This window comes from Entelurus aequoreus, linkage group LG06 (assembly GCF_033978785.1).
Source record: "Entelurus aequoreus isolate RoL-2023_Sb linkage group LG06, RoL_Eaeq_v1.1, whole genome shotgun sequence".
Lineage (NCBI taxonomy): Eukaryota > Metazoa > Chordata > Actinopteri > Syngnathiformes > Syngnathidae > Entelurus > Entelurus aequoreus.
In genome coordinates this window covers 54998161-55019408 of record NC_084736.1, presented here as the reverse complement: position 1 = coordinate 55019408, position 21248 = coordinate 54998161, and the positions used below count along the sequence as shown (strand labels likewise).

At 40.2% G+C, this 21248-nt stretch overlaps 1 protein-coding gene across 4 annotated transcripts in view; it reads right to left on the bottom strand.

The window, feature by feature from the left end:
- Window positions 1–21248, bottom strand: part of slf1 (SMC5-SMC6 complex localization factor 1) — a 92681-nt gene that overhangs the window by 61786 nt on the left and 9647 nt on the right. For all 4 annotated transcript variants that reach the window (XM_062050989.1, XM_062050992.1, XM_062050990.1 and 1 more), the window contains exons 6-14: window positions 18666–18791; window positions 18530–18595; window positions 17882–18028; window positions 17519–17688; window positions 15082–15216; window positions 14011–14164; window positions 13727–13898; window positions 13505–13650; window positions 11984–12081 (exon numbers count right to left, since the gene is read on the bottom strand). In XM_062050989.1, coding sequence (XP_061906973.1) covers window positions 11984–12081; window positions 13505–13650; window positions 13727–13898; window positions 14011–14164; window positions 15082–15216; window positions 17519–17688; window positions 17882–18028; window positions 18530–18595; window positions 18666–18791 — 1214 coding nt within the window. The remainder of the gene's footprint in view (window positions 1–11983; window positions 12082–13504; window positions 13651–13726; window positions 13899–14010; window positions 14165–15081; window positions 15217–17518; window positions 17689–17881; window positions 18029–18529; window positions 18596–18665; window positions 18792–21248) is intronic.

The following is a 21248-nucleotide window of genomic DNA, read 5'->3' as shown; positions in this document are numbered from 1 at the left end:
GGTCGTACAAAAAGACCCTTAGAGAAGTTGTCAGTGAGATGGTGGGGGGTTCAAACCTTCCATTGTACCCCTCCTGTCAGCCAACATGCACTGGTAAGATCAAACCTGGGCATGACACATCACATGTCAACTTCTCATGCTTCACCTGACCTCCATGTGCCTCTCCCTCTTTCTCCACGCATCTCTGCTCCTCACCCCGGCTCTCTCTCACACACTCTCTCACACACACACACACACACACACACACACACACACACACACACACACACACACACACACACACACACACACACACACACACACACACACACAACTCTCTCCAGGTGTTCTTTTGTCCCTCCTAACTCACTTTTCTCCATGCTCCATTCATTTTACTCTAAGTAATTTGAAAAGCAAAAGTTTCTGCAGGGACATACCTAAAAGTGGAGACAGAATGGACTCATTTTGTTATATTTAAGTTGTTCCAATACCAAAATTTGGTACCGGTACTTTTATCCTGCACTACAACGAGCTAATGCAACACAATTTTGTTCTTATCTGTACTGTAAAGTTCAAATTTGAATAACAATAAAAGGAAGTCCAAGTCTAAGTCTAAAATGTATATCGATACTTTTCAAAATAAAAGGCACTACAACAAAATGCCCCAATCACGTCCGTTTTTGTTCTTGCTGGCTTAATTCACACAATGGTCAAGCAGCCTGAGCGTAGCATTAAAACAAGTCAGGGGGTATAGAGTTTGATCAGAAAATGCCGTATTGCTGTTCTGTTTTCAAGTGTTCCAGTCGTTTAAATAGAGAGATGGGAAATAGCTTTAGTGGAGTCCCAAAATAAGTGGTTTATAAAAATAATACAATCAAGAAACAAAAAAAAAAGTAAAAGAAAATGGCTCTTAAAAATATTACTTTCATCATCTTGTGAATGCAATCGGACCCATGTGTCTGTAACTTCACGTTAAGTCCTAGTAATAAATATTGTGATTGTTGGTCCAATTATTGTCGATTTTTTAGCAACAGAAACTAAAAGCTTTGATGTTGTTGTGCAGGAAAGCCAGGTGATCTTTTCGACACGAATGACCATATATAGCATCTATATAGCATCTTTGGTGCTATTTGTTAGCATCAAGAAAATATCCTTAATAATATTAATACAGTAGATGAATATATCTCTCGTAGGCTCAACAGCATATACCAAATCTTGATATCGCTATCACACATTACTGACAGCAGTGATATCTATAGCTAAATAATGAAGCAAAATATGAATTTCACACCATAAAACTGCAGACATGAATTGTAGATGAGACCAATATTTGTAGCAGGGAATCAACTGCAAACAAACGTATCCTTTTTGTCATTAGTGTCACGATCACAGCAGCACGGCACTCGTTATGTACATCAAATGCGTTACTTAACAAGGCACGAATATGTCCAACTTAGTCTTTCATCGAAAAATACCTAATTTGTGGACCCCTCAGATGTAAAGACACAATGTGCCTCCATTCTTTTCTTCTCTAAATACCGTGAGTGTCAAATGAAGTGAGGTTGAGGCGAGCAGTAAAGTCTTGGTGATGATGAATGGTTTAAATCTTTCAAAAACATTTTTTCTTAAGACTGTAAAAATCCACTACATCCCATTTTAAATATTTTTTTCATGATTGTTTATATATTTGCCTCCAAACCTTTCAAAATATGCCAGAATCTGCACTAATGCAGGTAAATAACAGTAGCATAATGGGGCTTAGGCCATCGCCTGAAACCCGGAAGTGCCTCTATAGGTCACGTGATTGCAACTTACCTATTGGCTTTATTTTAACAGAAAATCTAATAATACATTAAACATAATTATTTATTTTTTTTGGCAATCAAAGAACAATTTTGGCATTAAATAAGATAATGAACATACTGGACAACTTCACTTTTAGTAGTAAGTAAGCAAACATGTTATAAAGGCTCCTAATTAGTCTGCTGTAACATATTGTGTCATTTATCAGTCTATTATTTTGTCAACATTATGAGGGACAAGCGCTAGAAAATTAATTATTCATTTAATTGTTAATTTACTGTTAATATCTGCTTACTTTCTGTTTTTACATGTCCTATCTACAGTTCTGTTAAAATGTAATAATTACTTATTCTTCTGTTGTTTAGATACTTTACATACATTTTGGATGATACTACAAATTTGGGTATCAATCCGACACCAAGTAGTTACATGATCGTACATTAGTCATGACTAAAGTTCTTCTGTTTCCATGGATGTATTTTCGGAGTTTATAAACAATAAAAAAGACACAATGTTGTGATAATAAAAAAATATTGACAAACATTGTAATATTGACTATATATGGTTATTGTACTTGGTATCGTTACAGTCGATAGATCCACCCATTTGTTTACATTCAGGAGCGCTAGCTTGCTTTTAGCGGTTAGCTGTTGTCTCCTACGGTGTGTAGTGAAGCATGTTTAGCTATTCCTCGTCCTACAGTGATAATGGTACGTGTAATAAACATACTTTATTTGTTACCGTAGAGAAAAGGGTTAGTGATTTAGAAGTAGCTAAAACACAGGAGAGAGATGTTAGCAGCTAGCTAGCTATGTTTTAAAGTGCAGCTCAGTGTTGATAGCTTCACCTTAATCGCTAGTTTTAAAGCCAAAATATGTCCATGAACTTCACACTATAAAAACTTAATTCTCCTTCTCCATGCTATTTCTGTGCTTTGTATGTGTTGACTCGCGACATGCGCGTCAGCTCATATAACCAGCAATGTCACCACGTTGGCCATCATGTCTATAAAAAAGTAACAGTATTTTTCAAAAGGTAGGCTGACCATACGTCCTCTTTTCCCCGGACATGTCCTCTTTTGCGGGGGTGTCCGGGCGGGGTTTCTTAAATGCCTGAAATGTCCGGCATTTTGAATTAGGGTTGCATGTATTTTCAATGTACGTCCAGCGTTAAGTTAAGAGGGGGTTAAAAAAACTGAAGGTGTGCGCACGCAGAAACATTTGTGAGGGAGGGGCAGAGACACAGAGCGAGAGAGCGAGTGAGTGGAGAGAGACATGAGAACAAGAAATGCCGAAACGTAAATGCAACTTCACGGATGATTTGCGGGACAAGTATTTGTGTTTTCGTCCTGGCCGTGACACATGGGAAGCAGAATGCACTGTGTGCAAAGCAGCAACGTATGTCATCATCATCATCATCAGCCGTTGTCAGTCCACTGCTGGACGAAAGCCTCAGCATGTTTCTGCCATAGTGAGCAACGTATGTATCTGTGGCAAATAAAGGGACCAAAGATCTACAAGCCCATATCGACACTACAAAGCACAAAACAGCTGTGCAGGGCGAGAGCTCGTCTGCTGTTTTTTTGTTTAAATTTAATTAACTTGTTTTGAGGCATTATTTATGTTTAGATTATATACAAGAGGTTATTTTGAACATTTCTACCTCTGCACTTTTTTTCCAAAACTGTGAATGTTACAGAATATAAGTGTGACTTATTTTGTTATAATGTCAACCAGTGTTGGCGTTAACGCACTTTTTGTGTCTTTTTAACGCATTGAAATCAGAAAGGACGCAGATTATTAATTTTTTGAAATTTTTTTTTACCATTTGTGGCCCACAGCTAATGTTTTAAAGGCCCACTGCACATTCTAAAAATACTATTAAAATAAACAAAAACATAACAAAAGTGAAATAAAAAAGCTTAAAGGTGAAATGTAATTTAGAAAAAGTTGCAATGTTGACTAATAAAACAAAGCTGTTTTTTTTTTCTTTCACACGGTCATTGCTCAAAACATAATATTGAATCAAAATCAATGTTATTATGAATTATTGACCTATCAAAGGTTCCGATTACTTCACATCAAATATTCCACTTCTATCTGTGTTGGCCCTGCGATGAGGTGGCGACTTGTCCAGGGTGTACCCCGCCTTCCGCCCGATTGTAGCTGAGATAGGCTACAGCGCCCCCCACGACCCCAAAGGGAATAAGCGGTAGAAAATGGATGGATGGATGGATTTTGCACATTTTGTATGTTTGCCATAAACAACATAGGGCGGAAAACAAACAAACAAAAAAAGCAACATAAAAAAAACTAAAACATTTTTAAATGAGGAATAGATCCGAAGTTGAAGCTGGCACACTATTATCATCATTTCATGACCCAAGCAAAACACTTTTTACACTTTTATACTGAAATAAATACAGCTACAACTTATTAAATAAAAACATAGAAAAAACTACCAGCAGCGGTAAAGTTTAGATCCATGAAGGAAAGAAGAAAGTGAATGAATGTTTATAACTGATACATTTACATATGTATACACATTTGTTTTCTTTTGTATTATCTTTTTTTAATGAATTAAGTAACGTTTATGACAACCTTTTTCCAAAACACAATATAGAATGTGAGATATAACAGGATAATGCATACATTTGTCATTTGTTTTTAAAACGCTTACAAAAAAGTGGGACCCCAAAAATTTACTGTGGGACCCCATTTTTATGACTTGATGGGGTCCCTGGGACCCCATTTTGAAAATTCCTAGCGCCAACACTGCTGTCAACAGAGGAGAAAAAATGCTTTATTTGAATAAATGTATTATTTATAAAGCAAGTTCGAGTATCATTGGCAAATGTTCACCTAGTCCCAGCCTTGGCGTGCTGCCCGCCTTGGCACGCATATATGTGTCCTCTTTTTGGGATTTCAGAATATGGTCAGGCTATTCAAAGGCAGTATAGTACCTTTTTTAATTAATTAGTACCGCAGTACTTTATTAGTAGGGGTGTGGGAAAAAATCGATTCGAATTCGAATCGCGATTCTCACGTTGTGCGATTCAGAATCGATTCTCATTTTTAAAAAATCGTTTTTTTTGTGTTTTTTTATTAATTTTTATTAATTTTTTATTTTTTAAATTAATCAATCCAACAAAACAATACACAGCAACACCATAACAATGCAATCCAATTCCAAAACCAAACCCGACCCAGCAACACTCAGAACTGCAATAAACAGAGCAATTGAGAGGAGACACAAACACGACACAGAACAAACCAAAAGTAGTGAAACAAAAATGAATATTATCAACAACAGTATCAATATTAGTTACAATTTCAACATAGCAGTGATTAAAAATCCCTCATTGACATTATCATTAGACATTTATTAAAAAAAAAAAAAAGAACAATAGTGTCAGAGTGGCTTACACTTGCACCACATCTCATAAACTTGACAACACACTGTGTCCAATATTTTCACAAAGATAAAATAAGTCATATTTTTGGTTCATTTAATAGTTAAAACAAATGTACAATATTGCAATCAGTTCATAAAACATTGTCCTTTACAATTATAAAAACTTTTTGCAAAAATCTACTACTCTGCTCGTATGTCAGCAGACTGGGGTAGATCCTGCTGAAATCCTATGTATTGAATGAATAGGGAATCCCTTTGAATCTTGGCAAAAATCTTAGCCACACGATTATCAAATGTAATAGGAAAATTAATTCATACTTACCAGACTGGCTTCATGGAAGGTCGACAATCTTCAGACAATACAAGGAAATTGTTTAATGTTATTTACTATGCTAGAAGTCTCCCTTATCCCACAGCAGTATGTACTGTTGATGCAGAGAAGGCATTCGACCGCATAAACTGGTCATTTATGTTTTGCACATTACGTAAATTTGGATTTGGAGATCATTTTATACAATGGATTAAGATGCTTTATACAAGGCCCGTGGCATCAGTCAAAACCAATAATCATATTTCAGAACCTTTTTTGTTAAAAAGAGGAGTAAAACAGGGATGTCCTGCATCTGGATTATTATTTAATTTGGTTATTGAACCCTTAGCTGCAAAAATAAGAAGTGAAAATAATATTCATGGTATAAAAATTGGCTCTCAGTATAATAAGCTATCGATGTATTGTGACGACATATTTTTTTTTACCTGTCACATGTTAACTCCTCTCTTCTTTCTATCAATTAATAATGTCATCACTGAATATGGCTGTTTATCAGGGTATAAAGTTAATTGGAACAAATGTGACATATTACCACTTAATAAACACTGCAAGAAATTACAAGTTCAGAACTCCAAAATTAAATTGTATTGCATTATTATGGTATTGTTGTGTATTGTTTTCATTAAAAAACAAAAAAAACAAAACAAAACAAAAAAAGTTTTTGAATCGAGAATCGTGTTGAATTGAAAAAAAATCGTTTTTGTATCGAATCGTGACCCCTAGAATCGATTTTGAATCGAATCGTGGGACACCCAAAGATTCACAGCCCTATTTATTAGTATACTGTACAACCCTACCTCACCCTAATTATAGGTAGCATCAAACCCCCTTCCCTTTTTATTCTCAGGGAATAGAGACAATGACAGTGAAACCTTTGAGTCAAATGGTTGTACAATTTAGATTTTTTTTCTAAGCCACAGATGTCAAAAATGGCCCGACACCTCATTATATGTGGGCCACGAAAGCCTGGAAGTATAGTGCACCAACAAAACAAATGTTTCTTAATAAATGTTTTTGTCTATGAATATTGACAGAAACATTGCATGTACTGCATGCAATTGCATGTCTTTAAAGGCCTACTGAAATGAATTTTTTTTATTTAAACGGGGATAGCAGATCTATTCTATGTGTCATACTTGATCATTTCGCGATATTGCCATATTTTTGCTAAAATGAATTAGTATAGAACAACGACGATAAAGATTGCAACTTTTGGTATCTGATAAAAAAAAGGCTTGCACCTACCGGAAGTAGCGTGACGTAGTCAGTTGAACATATACGCAAAGTTCCCTATTGTTTACAATGATGGCCGCATGAAGTGAGAGAGATTCGGACCGAGAAAGCGACAATTTCCCCATTAATTTGAGCGAGGATGAAAGATTTGTGGATGAGTAAAGTGCAAGTGAAGGACTAGTGGGGAGTTGAAGCTATTCAGATAGGGAAGATGCTGTGAGAGCCGGGGGTGACCTGATATTCAGCTGGGAATGACTACAACAGTAAATAAACACAAGACATATATATACTCTATTAGCCACAACACAACCAGGCTTATATTTAATATGCCACAAATTAATCCTGCATAAAAACACCTGCGTGTTTGTTATGCTAGCTCCTAGCTCCTCTGCTAGCTCCTAGCTCCATAGAACACGCCAATACAATTCAAACACCTGATCAACACACACAATCACTCAGCCCAAAAGACCGTTTACCTAACCCAGGGGTCGGCAACCCGCGGCTCTAGAGCCGCATGCGGCTCTTTAGCGCCGCCCTAGTGGCTCTCTGGAGATTTTTCAAAAATGTATGAAGAATGGAAAAAGATGAGGGGGAAAAAAAAAAAATTGTTTGTTTTAGTATGGTTTCTGTAGGAGGACAAACATGACACAAACCTCCGTAATTGTTATAAATCACACTGTTTATATTAAATATGCTTCACTGATTCAAGTATTTGGCGAGCGCCGTTTTGTCCTACTTATTTTGGCGGTCCTTGAACTCACCGTATAGTCTGTTTGCATGCATAACTTTCTCCGACTTTCTAGGACGTGTTTTATGCCACTTCTTTTTCTGTCTCATTTTGTCCACCACACTTTTAACGTTGTGCATGAGTGCACAAAGGTGAGTTTTGTTGATGTTATTGACTTGTGTGAAGTGCTAATCAGACATATTTGGTCACTGCATGACTGCAAGCTAATCGATGCTAACATGCTATTTAGGCTAGCTATATGTACATATTGCATCATTATATTTGAGCTAATTTAGTTTCCTTTAAGTCCTCTTAATTAAATTTATATCTCATGACACATGTAATATGGCTTTTAATTTTTTGCGGCTCCAGACAGATTTGTTTTTGTTTTTTTTGGTCCAATATGGCTCTTTCAACATTTTGGGTTGCCGACCCCTGACCTAACCCAAGGTTCATAAAGCTTATATATTTTTAAAAAGTTACGTACGTGACGCGCACATACGGTCAAGTTATCGAATGTTTAGCAGCCAAGGCTGCATACTCACGGTACCTGATATTCAGCTGGGAATGACTACAACAGTAAATAAACACAAGACATATATATACTCTATTAGCCACAACACAACCAGGCTTATATTTAATATGCCACAAATTAATCCTGCATAATAACACCTGCGTGTTTGTTATGCTAGCTCCTAGCTCCTCTGCTAGCTCCTAGCTCCATAGAACACGCCAATACAATTCAAACACCTGATCAACACACACAATCACTCAGCCCAAAAGACCGTTCACCTAACCCAAGGTTCATAAAGCTTATATATTTTTAAAAAGTTACGTACGTGACGCGCACGTACGGTACGGTACGTGTTATGCTAGCTTTTAGCTCCTCTGCTAGCTCCTAGCTCCATAGAACACGCCAATACAATTCAAACACATGATCAACACACACAATCACTCAGCCCAAAGGACCGTTCACCTAACCCAAGGTTCATAAAGCTTATATATTTTTAAAAAAGTTACGTACATACCCAAAAAAAAAGCCAAAGCTGCATACTCACAGTAGCACGTCTGCGTCTTTGTCATCCAAATCAAAGTAATCCTGGTAAGAGTCTGTGTTGTCCCAGTTCTCTACAGGCGTCTGTGTATCCAAGTCAAAAGTCCTCCTGGTTAGAGTCTCTGTTATCCGAGTTCTTCCATCTTGACTGCATCTTTCGGGAATGTAAACAAAGAAGCGCCGGCTGTGTACTGTTGTGGCTGACTACGTTCGAAAAATACGTCCATTTCGCACCGACAACTTTCTTCTTTGCTTGCTCGGCTTCCTTCTCCATAATGCAATGAACATGATTGAAACAGATTCACGAACACAGATGTCCAGAATACTGTGGAATTATGAAATGAAAACAGAGCTTTTTCGTATTGGCTTCAATGTGGAAGGCATACCCGTGTTCCCCGGGCTACGTCACGCGCATACGTCATCCTCAGAGGCGTTTCGAACCGGAAGTTTAGCGGAAAATTTAAAATGTCACTTTTAAAGTTAACCCGGCCGTATTGGCATGTGTTATAATGTTAAGATTTCATCATTGATATATAAACTATCAGACTGCGTGGTCGGTAGTAGTGGGTTTCAGTAGGCCTTTAACATTATCTGATCATGCAAAAAAACGATGTATATTAACATACATTCCAAACATGTATTTGTAATAAACATAAATATCTGCTTGTCACCCTGACTTATGATTTCAAAGCAAGTTGTCCATCAATTTGTACGTAAAACAAATGTATACGATATTTTTCAAACCATAGGGCGCACCGGATTCAGGTCTATTTTCATACAAAAGGCGCAATAAAGGGGTTATATTACGAATGTATTTTTACATTTAAAACACTTCCGTGTGGTTTACATAACATGTAATGGTGGTTCTTTGGCCAAAATGTTGCATAGATGATGTTTTACAGATCACCTTTAAGCCACTTTCTGACCGTCTCTTCAGGATGCGCCGTTTTGTGGGCGGGTCTTATTTACGTGGCTCCACTTCGACAAGTGTCTTTTCCCCACCATCTTTGTTGTATCGGTAGTTTTTAGCAAGTTTACTGACAAATATAAGTTAGAACTGTATGCTACTTTAAATTAGAAATGGCAACAGCGGAGGATGAATACCCCACAACAAGAGGATAGAGAAAAAGAAGGAGCTTATTGACTACGGCGCAGACTAATATGGCGGACGCGCACAAATTTTCAGGACTTATGCAGATCTCAAATACACATCAGCAGGTACCAAGAGGTGAGAAAAGTTGTTTTTGCATAATATTGCGAAACAAAGCGCCAGATAATATCTATTAATAGGTGCCATTTTGGGGTCCTTATACACCCAACATAATAATACCAGTATGTTGAAGCACAGTACGTCTGACTACGGTAGCCGTACTTCTTCGCATTCCATCAAGTGGTGCGTTTTTGTAGCTTACCAAAGTTGTATTAAATCATTTTGACAGATCTTTGAGCGCTGTCTAATGTTCTATATTCTACAACGTCTTGGTGTTGTTTGCTTACGGGTCATTTATTAGCGTCATTTATTGAACAGGCGTCAGTCAACCTGCAGTCCACATACAGGTATATCTCTTATGTGTGACTGCCATCTACCGGTCACACTTATCATTACACCATGTGTACCAAATAAAATGGCTTTGAGGTCGGTAAGCACAGCCAGAATTATTCTGTATATTAGGCGCATCAAGTTAGAATGCGCAATGTCGATTTTTGAGAAAATGACTGGATTTTAAGTGAGCCTTATAGTCTGAAAAATACAGTGATCAAATGTGTCGTTATTATGAGGCGATTATACATTAATATTCATATATATTTACTTGCCACAGTAAATATATATGATTATTAATGTATAATCGCCTCATAATAACATGACACTTTTGTCTGTGCATTTGAACACTGTATTTTTTAAAATAAGTTTTGGCACCAGCGTCCTGGCGGCCGTGGCCTGGTCATCTCCTGGTGCAGACAGCTCCTGTGAAAGTGTTTACTAGGGCTGCGAATCTTTAGGTGTCCCACGATTTGATTCAATATCAATTCTTGGGGTCACGATTCGATTATAAATCGATTTTTTCGATTCAACGCGATTCTCGATTCAAAAACAATATTTTTCCGATTTAAAACAATTCTCTATTCATTCAATACATAGGATTTCAGCAGGATCTACCCCAGTCTGCTGACATGCAAGCAGAGTAGTAGATTTTTGTAAAAAGCTTTTATAATTGTAAAGGACAATGTTTTATCAACTCATTGCAATAACGTAAACATTTTTTAACTATTAAATGAACCAAAAATATGACTTATTTTATCTTTGTGAAAATATTGGACACAGTGTGTTGTCAAACTTATGAGATGCGATGCAAGTGTAAGCCACTGTGACACTATTTTTTTTTATAAATGCCTAATGATAATGTCAATGAGGGATTTTTAATCACTGCTTTGTTGAAATTGTTACTAATATTGATACAGTTGTTGATAATATTGTTTTGTTGGATTGATTAATAAAAAATAAAAAAAATAAAAATAGAAAATCGATTTTTGAAAAATGAGAATCGATACTGTGAGAATGGCGATTTGAATTCAAATCGATTTTTTCCCACACCCCTAGTGTTTACTCACTTGGCTCCTCTGTATTCAACCATGCATTCATTTGTTTGTTTGTGCATATGCATGTGTGCGATGATAGGGGATGTGGGTCATCAGGCTATGGTTTTTAAGTCTGTAAAGCACTTTGTTTTGCATTTATTTCATGTATGAAAAGCGCTTTATAAATAAAGTTCCATTGATTGATTGGCCCCTGATAAACTGTTTATTTTTATTTGGCTTTGGCTAAATGTTATTTTGGCTTGTGTAAAAAAATGTTTACATCGCCACTCACACATATTGTTAATGTTAAAGCGGTGTTTTGACAGTTCTAGTGGCTAACTTATTCCAAGGCTGCAGCTATGGAATATGTATCTATTTATTAGTTTGTTTGATTATTAAAGTAATCAGATAAAAACACTTTATAACAATGTGTATTTTATGGAAAATAGTTGAAACAAATAAAAACACATGTTCTTGCCTAACCTTCATTGTTTTTGTCAAATAATTCACATCATCAACATTGAAATTGCATGTGTGCGGTAATTAAAACAAATAACTTTTTCGCTGTTCGACGCCACACTCTACTGCAGCGGCCGTACAGAAACTAACATTTGTGTATTTAAGTTACGGGCACTCCATGCAGCCCGTTTTTTATCAATTTGTATTAGTGACACTCAAAAGGCACAAGACTGTTTACACCCGCAGTCACACCTATGGAAGTCTCCAATTATTCTAACAAGCATGTTTGAGGGATGTGGGAGGAAGTTGGAACTGCGTTAAAAAAAACATGCTGGCCGATATTCTATCCGTGTTTCAAAAAAATTGCTGCCGATCAGAGGAAGAGTGAACCAGACAGGTAGCTTACCCACAATTGGTGTCCATGTCTGTGCAGCTGTTGGAGGTACGCTGCATCCAGCGGTGGCTTTGAGCTAAATGTCCGAGAGCAGGCAGGTAGGACAGCACCTTTCAGATGTCATATAAGCACATACCATAGAGTTAGAAGTGAAGTGAATTATATTTATATAACGCTTTTCTCTAGTGACTCAAAGCGCTTTACATAGTGAAACCCAATATCTAAGTTACATTTAAACCAGTGTGGGTGGCACTGGGAGCATGTGGATAAAGTGTCTTGCCCAAGGACACAACGGCAGAGACTCGGATGGCAGAAGCGGGAATCGAACCTGTAACACTCAAGTTGCTGGCACGGCCGCTCTACCAACCGAGCTATGCCGCCCCATGACATGGCAGCCATCGCTGTGTTTCTTATATATTTGTTTAATTTTGGCAACAAAAATTGTAATATATATCCATTTTTTCTTTAAGATTTTAGGAATGTAACACTTCGCCTTTCAGGTAATATTTGTGCCGTCCTCGCCTAGAAATAATGTTCGGCATAAGAGTGACTACCGGTAGTTAGAAGTTTGACACAACAGGTTTCTGTCAGCAAACAATGTCTAGCAGCAGACTGGCCTAGTAGTATAAAGTTAGTGGTCGACATTCGTTTCCACAGAGTTTAGTGAATACATATGTCTGTGAGCAGAAATGCATATGCTGTTTTATGTAAACATTTTTCTGTTAAAATCTCTTTTGGTAAGCATTAGTACAATGTAAAAATTATTGAAATGCTAATTTTTGTAAGCCCGTCAATGGTATCGTCCATTGTAAGTTAGCATTCCCGGAGGGAAGCCACATAGTCACGGGGAGAACATGTAAACTCCACACAGAAAGACCCCGAGCCCGGGGATCGAACCCACAAAACTTTATTTAGTGAGACACACACTCTAACCCATGTTCCACCGTGCATAGCCAATGATGCAAATTACAGGTCAATTTGATACCGCATCAGCCATGCCACCGCTGCCACAAATAGATTGCCATTCTGTGGGAAACACTGCACTGACAAGTTCAAATAGCAGTTTTACCATGAAGTATACCTATACAGGTTCTCATTCATCCAGGTCGTTGTCATCTATGGGCGTTTAATTGTTCGCAACTGGACTGCTTGGTTTGTCTTGGACGTTTCGCCACTCATCCAAGTAGGCTTCATCAGTTCATGCCTATAGACTTAGATTGGTCAGATCTAGTCCAAACGGTTGGTGCCAAAGTACTTATTGAATATTGCATTTCATAAGAATTTGTCAACGTGGGACCTAGTGACCGCCGTGTCAATGCATCTAACAAAATGTTTTAGTAAAAATAGTAGCCTGATTATATTATTATTGTTTTAAACCCTGACACCTCTGACCTAAAATACCCAGTTGATTAAATAAACGCCTTGGCTACAACACGAGGCGATATGGTAGCGTGCACTACAGCATAGCTAAAATCACAACATATCAAAATGCTCCAGTCAAAATCAAGAGGGCAAATGTAAAAATGTTCTTACCACTTTCTTGAGAGACAGGGGTTCATCTCCGACTGTAATTTCATTTTTGCAACAGATATTCCTGAATATCGCATCCACCAACGCCAGTCTAAGTCTTGTGGATGTAACTTTGGCAACCAGCTCTGCTAGGAACACTAAAGACAGACCTACAGACAGCAGAATGCTATTGTAATGAGCGTGTACAGTAATACGCCGCTACATGACGTGTCTAATTGTCCTTACTTTGGCTAGTGACAGCAAAGTGCTCTGCAAGACATTTCAGGCCCTTTTCCACAAGTTTCTGGTTCAGTTTTATGTGCTGCTGACACCAAAACTCCACCAACACAGACAGGAGGCCCAGCAGGATGTCCACTAGATGTCGTTTGTGATTCTTCTCGTCCTTCTCAGCATGGTCCTTTGGGGAAAATGAGCCACACCTCGCTATTAGCTTTGCAAGCAGCGAAAGGGCGCCAGTGAGTGACCGTGTTAGATTGCCACCAGTCTGAGCCTGATTCTAAAATACCCACCGCTGAGGCTGCCTGCATCATGAGTTGGATGAGCTTTTTCACAGCGCAAGACAACAGTGTCGATCGCTCCCACACAGTCCAGAAGGTTCCATACAGCAATGTACCTGATGTAGATACCGGAGAGGTTGCTGCACCAGAAAGCTGCTGGAAATCACTGAGGGGCGAAAAAGGGAGGTTGTTAAATATCTGCACCGACTGAAGCACCAAAGAGTGTTAACAAAACATTGCACAAAGTGGTGGCTGACAAGTGCACTTACAGCCACAATAATGTTTGCAAATGGACACAGGCAAAAGTGCTTAAGCGCTAAAGAAGCCAAGCTATCAGTGTGATGACAGTATGTTTTATTAGGGAAGTTTATTAGGGATGAATAATCAGGTGTCACTGTGCTAATGCCAAAGAAAACTTCCTACAATAAAAGCCAGTGTGCCATCCAAATGATAATAAAACATCTGTGTTGCATATTGTTAGTTGCTGTGGTTGAATCCAGGTTAATACTACCATGCTTTTATTTTGAAACTTCCTTTGCACTGAACGAGAAGTCACTGTGTACATGTTTTATTACAGTGTAACAAGAACGTAGTTGCTGTTGTCGTTTCAGGCTGCTTAGCAATAATGAGCAAGTTAATACTACAACACATGTTGGCATAAACAGAGCGATTTTTCATACAATTGACCCATGCGGGTCCCAAATTTTATTGGCAACAAAACCAGAAGAACACGTATGTTGACATTGATTAAATAGGGAACTACACTTTTTTATTTGTATTTTGCCTATACAACACGTCATCCTTTTTTATGCATTTTAATTTGTAATATACGGCAAGTACGAGGTGGCTACCAATGCAGCTTATGGCCGTTATAAAAGCCTCTAAAAATCATCCAAAAACTGCCAACAATACTTCATTTACATGTCATGACCTGAAAATTAACAAAGTATTAGCAATATTATTATTATAAGCACTAATGCTAGAAGTGTCCAAAAGACAAATAAAGACTAAAGGGACTTAAAAAGACTTCTAAAACACAACATCCTTACATCTCTGCTTTTATAATCTATATTAGGTCAGTACCAAGAAGTGATGGAGTGGAGTTCCCCTTGGAAGAGTTTGAGAAAGAACTCCAGTAGGTCTCTGTGGAACTGCAAGAGTGTTGGCAGCGTGGGTCCTGGGAGCCGGTGACAAGTGGCCTCACTCGACAGACAGTAACTGTACAAACACAAAAGGAAACAACACTAAGTTGACAAAACTTTAATTTTCTATTCAATTTACCCTACTCCAGTGTGTTTCAACCACTGTGTCATGAGATACAGTCTAGTGTGCCGTGGGAGATTATGTAATTTCACCTAATTGGGTTAAAAATATTTTTTGCAAATCAGTAATTATAATCCGCAATTGTGCCGTTGAGTGTCTGTGCTGTCTGGAGCTCGGCAGAGTAACCGTGTTATACTCTTCCATATCAGCAGGTGGCAGCAGGTAGCTAATTGCTTTGTAGATGTCGGGAACATGGTTTGTCGTGATCACAATATGCGGGTGGCCGCGTGTAGGTAAGAAGGTATCTAACACTTAAACCAAAAATAAACAAAAGGCCAGTGCCGCTAAGAAAAGGCATTGAAGCTTAGAGAAGGCTATGCAAAACCAAACTAAAACGGATCTGGCTGCAAAGTAAACAAAAACAGAATACTGATCAGACAGCAAAGACTTACAGTGTGTGGAGCAGACGGCGTCCACAAAGTACATCCGTACATGACATGACAATCAACAATGTCCCCACAAAGAAGGATAGCGTCTGCACAACTTAAATAGTCTTGATTGCGAAAACACAGCAGGTGCGGGGAATAGCGTTGAAGGAAGACATGAAACTGCAACAGGAAAACACCAACAAAAGAGGAAAATCCACCAAAATAGGGGCACAAGACAAGAACTAAAACACTACACACAGGAAAACAGCAAAAAACTCAAAATAAGTCACGGCGTGATGTGGACAGGTCGTGACAGTACACCTGCTTTGAGACAAGAGTTATAGTGATGCATGGTTTGAATTCATATCTAACAATTGCGAGAACGACTTTTTATTGTCAATATCGACTGCCTAGTTTCATTTTTTAATGTTTACTGCTGGTGGAGTGCCTTAGGATTTTTTCAATAAAAAAATTGTGCCTTGGCTCAAAAACGGTTGACAAACACAGCCCTAAATACAATTTTTGTTTACCTGAAGGAGCAAACTCACATTTTTTATCCGTTCTTTTTAGGCAATGTTTTATTTTCATTTTTATGTGAAAACAAACTTAAATAATATATTGTATTAATGGATATATATTGCCTATTATTTGTGCACTTTTGACTAGGGATGTACAGAAAACTTGGCCATCAGAAAAAATACTTTGAAATCGGATATTGTGATGACTTGAGATGCACGCGGTTGTCTGTAGCTGAGGCAAGACGTCTACGATGTGGACGTACTTTAATATATTTGAGATAAGTGGAATGTGTACATTTTAAAAGAACAATGGCGCTCTTTCAAGGAGAGATAGTGCAACTGGAGCAGCAGCGCAAAGCAAGTGTGACGTCAGGCTGGCTGCACCTCTTGCTGTTCATCGCGGACATCCAATGACAAAAGTAAAGAGTCTCTAAACACGAGTACAGTCTCCAATAGCGCCAGAAAAAGATGATACTGTATATTTGTTGCTAATTGTTTATAATAAAGAAAAAGTCACTAAAATGTCTCTAGAATCTTCAAAAGTTCTCAAACAACATTGTACAATAAACAGCAACAATTGAAAAACAGAGTAAAACGATATAGAAAAAATATAAATATAATAAATAAAAACATATGTTTTTAAATGTATGTATAAAAATGTTTTGTCTCTCTAAAGAAAATACATGCATCATCGCATGTTTTACAAATTATACGATTACATCATATTAGCCAGGCCCCACCACGTCCCTTGCCACACCCCCACCGCCACAGGTATATTAGCAATCTGAGGGACACCTTGTATTTGTATGTACATCAGTGGTGCGAGTTGGCATAGTATCTGCGCGCAGATTGCAGATCTGACAAAATGCACACTGTCTCTGTACTCGTCACGCATTTTGACTCCTAAATACGCTTGAGTGCTTCGCTGTCCTCAGATAAGCATTTTGTTGCATTTTTTGCCGGTTTCAGTTTGACTCACCACCTCTCACTACCTCTTCCCATGCAAAACCTCTTGCATGCGCCTTCAAAAAAATCTAGCATCGCAGCGCGCAAAGGCTGTGATTGATCAGCATGTCGAACATTTCCTGTGTACGACTAGTTCAGAGCACTTCTGCCGTCTACAACTTTGCGTCAACAATTTGCAATGAAAATGACTGTTGTAACGATTGGATCAGTTCCAACTGCAACAACACTCCGATTCTTTAGTGACCATTGTTTGCGCTCAATCCTGATAAGAGCTATAAATGCAGTTTTGTGGTGTGCCAGTCTTGACCAAACAATCGAAGGGCCAGATGGAATTACGAAATGTACCTGATGGCTGTCTCCAAAAAAGGCCATTGCCCTGTCTTGCACCGAGGACACTGCAACAGCTGACTGAAATATTTTTTCACGGTAGTGGGAGCGAGCCAAGGAGGGTTGTTAACAAGTAACCTGTGCAATATTTGCTGGAAACTCCTCATGAAGACAGGTGTGGCACTGCCCTAAGACAGAAGGAAAAAAAGTGGTGTCAATATTTTTGATGAGTGACAGCAACACAGACACAAGTCCAGCGATATTGTTCCCAGTAAGAAGCACTGAGGTGATAGAACAGGTTTTGCAATGTTTTCTAGCCTGAGGCTAATGGAGCAGCAGAGGCAGCTGGGAATGTTTGCTTTCTGGTAATCCTGGTTCTACCTGCTGGGCGTATTCCATGAGAGAGACCATGTATGGCACTGGTGGCAGAAACCCTGGGAAAACTGCACTTCGGATTGTGTCCAGAGCTTCAATGGAGAGGCCACACTCGATCATGCTGCCAACGTTGCTGAGGTCTGTTTCACTTGTCTTAAAAGAATACAAGAACAGTGATGAAAGAGCAGGTATATGCAAAAAGAAAAAAAGGAGAGATAGGAACAATGGCTCTAACGGCAGCAGATGGAGGGAAAGATGAGGGCAGAAGGGTAATTGAAATTGGAAGTGATCGGCTACCCAAAGTTCCTGTAGGTCATATGCGATTGTCAGTTCGTACCAAATAGCATACGGACTCTGAGAGTGCAGAATGGAAATACACTAGCACTTATAATAGCAATCTGGGGGCGATCTGCTCGGGATAGATACGAACAGGACAGTCATGTTAATGGGTATGCCAATCAAAACGCTAAGATCAGCTGACAGTGGCGCTAACCAGTGACCTGAGGACAACGCGCCCACTGTCTCTATGTCACTTTCCATTGAAATGTATGACATGTAAGAAATGGAATGACCTGATCTTGATGGAACACATGGTTATTTTACAGATATACACCATCATAAAAAGGACCAAGGACAGTGGGTGGGCATGTCTACCTGTGACTGAGGACGATGCGGGGCATGGTCATCCAGAAATTCAAGGAAGAACATTCTTGGTCGCCTCTAAAGAACAACACTCCAATAAGTAAATGTAAAATATATGGAATGCATTAAAATAAATATGCATGCACACCTCTTGCTTGATGGCGTACTCCTTGAGCTCTGCTTCTAGTTCAGAGAAGTCAACGTCCACAACACTGGTCTCGTTTATTTCATAGTCATCGTTTGTTATGTTGAAATTCATGTTGACAGAATTGTTCTGCCATAAACAAAAAAACAGCTCATGTCACAGTTAGGGGAACAAAAATGCAAAATATTAAACTGTTTAGCTTTTGCATTAACGTTTTTATGATTTTTAAAATGAACGTAAAGAATTCAGCAAACTGGTGGCATCGAATTCTCCAATAACTACAATCCTCTCATTTAAATATGTGGCAAAAGTGGGAGGTCAGTTCGAAACCTTTTGTGCAATAAAAATGCTAAAACTCGGGATGTGCCGATCAATCGGCCACCAATCAATATGAGCTGATTGCCATAAAAATGTATGTGATCGCCATTGTTGATAAGTCAATAATAATCACCTTCATTACAGCAAATAAACTGCATTTCTTAGTCCATCCATCCATCCATCCATCTTCTTCCGCTTATCCGAGGTCGGGTCGCGGGGGCAGCATCCTAAGCAGGGAAACCCAGACTTCCCTCTCCCCAGCCACTTCGTCCAGCTCCTCCCGGGGGATCCCGAGGCGTTCCCAGGCCAGCCGGGAGACAGTCTTCCCAACGTGTCCTGGGTCTTCCCCGTGGCCTCCTACCGGTCGGACGTGCCCTAAACACCTCCCTAGGGAGGCGTTCGGGTGGTATCCTGACCAGATGCCCGAACCACCTCATCTGGCTCCTCTCGATGTGGAGGAGCAGCGGTTTTACTTTGAGCTTCCCCCGGATGGCAGAGCTTCTCACCCTATCTCTAAGGGAGAGCCCCGCCACTCGGCGGAGGAAACTCATTTCGGCCACTTGTACCCGTGGTCTTGTCCTGTCGGTCATAACCCAAAGCTCATGACCATAGGTGAGGATGGGAACGTAGATCGACCGGTAAATTGAGAGATTTGCCTTCCGGCTCAGCTCCTTCTTCACCACAACGGATCGATACAGCGTCCGCATTACTGAAGACGCCGCACCGATCCGCCTGTCGATCTCACGATCCACTCCTCCCTCACTCGTGAACAAGACTCCGAGGTACTTGAACTCCTCCACTTGGGGCAGGGTCTCCTCCGCAACCCGGAGATGGCACTCCACCCTTTTCCGGGCGAGAACCATGGACTCGGACTTGGAGGTGCTGATTCTCATCCCAGTCGCTTCACACTCAGCTGCGAACCGATCCGGTGAGAGCTGAAGATCCAGGCCAGATGAAGCCATCAGGACCACATCATCTGCAAAAAGCAGAGACCTAATCCTGCAGCCACCAAACCAGATCCCCTCAATGCCTTGACTGCGCCTAGAAATTCTGTCCATAAAAGTTATGAACAGAATCGGTGACAAAGGGCAGCCTTGGCGGAGTCCAACCCTCAATGGAAACGTGTCCGACTTACTGCCGGCAATGCGGACCAAACTCTGGCACTGATCATACAGGGAGCAGACCGCCACAATCAGACAGTCCGATACCCCATACTCTCTGAGCACTCTCCACAGGACTTCCCGAGGGACACGGTCGAATGCCTTCTCCAAGTCCACAAAACACATGTAGACTGGTTGGGCAAAAACTCCCATGCACCCTCAAGGACCCTGCCGAGAGTATAGAGCTGGTCCACAGTTCCACGACCAGGACGAAAACCACACTGTTCGTCCTGAATCCGAGGTTTGACTATCCGGCGTAGCCTTCTCTCCAGCACACCTGAATAGACCTTACCGGGAAGGCTGAGGAGTGTGATCCCACGAAAGTTAGAACACACCCTCCGGTTCCCCTTCTTAAAGAGAGGAACCACCACCCCGGCCTGCCAATCCAGAGGTACCGCCCCCGATGTCCACGCGATGCTGCAGAGTCTCGTCAACCAAGACAGCCCCACAGCATCCAGAGCCTTAAGGCACTCCGGGCAGATCTCATCCACCCCCGGGGCCTTGCCACCGAGGAGCTTTTTAACTACCTCAGCAACCTCAGCCCCAGAAATAGGAGAGCCCACCACAGACTCCCCAGGCACTGCTTCCTCATAGGAAGACGTGTTGGTGGGATTGAGGAGGTCTTCGAAGTATTCCTCCTCAATCCACAACATCCGCAGTGGAGGTCAGCAGAACACCGTCCTCACCATACAGTGTTGATAGTGCACTGCTTCCCCTTCCTGAGGCGGCGGATGGTGGTCCAGAATCGCTTCGAAGCCGTCCGGAAGTCGTTTTCCATGGCTTCCCCGAACTCCTCCCATGTCCGAGTTTTTGCCTCCGCGACCGCTGAAGCCGCACACCGCTTGGCCTGTCGGTACCTGTCCGCTGCCTCAGGAGTCCTATGAGCCAAAAGAACCCGATAGGACTCCTTCTTCAGCTTGACGGCATCCCTCACCGCCGGTGTCCACCAACGGGTTCTAGGATTACTGCCACGACAGGCACCAACTACCTTGCGGCCACAGCTCCAATCAGCCGCCTCGACAATAGAGGCGCGGAACATGGTCCATTCGGACTCAATGTCCAGCACCTCCCTCGTGACATGTTCGAAGTTCTTCCGGAGGTGGGAATT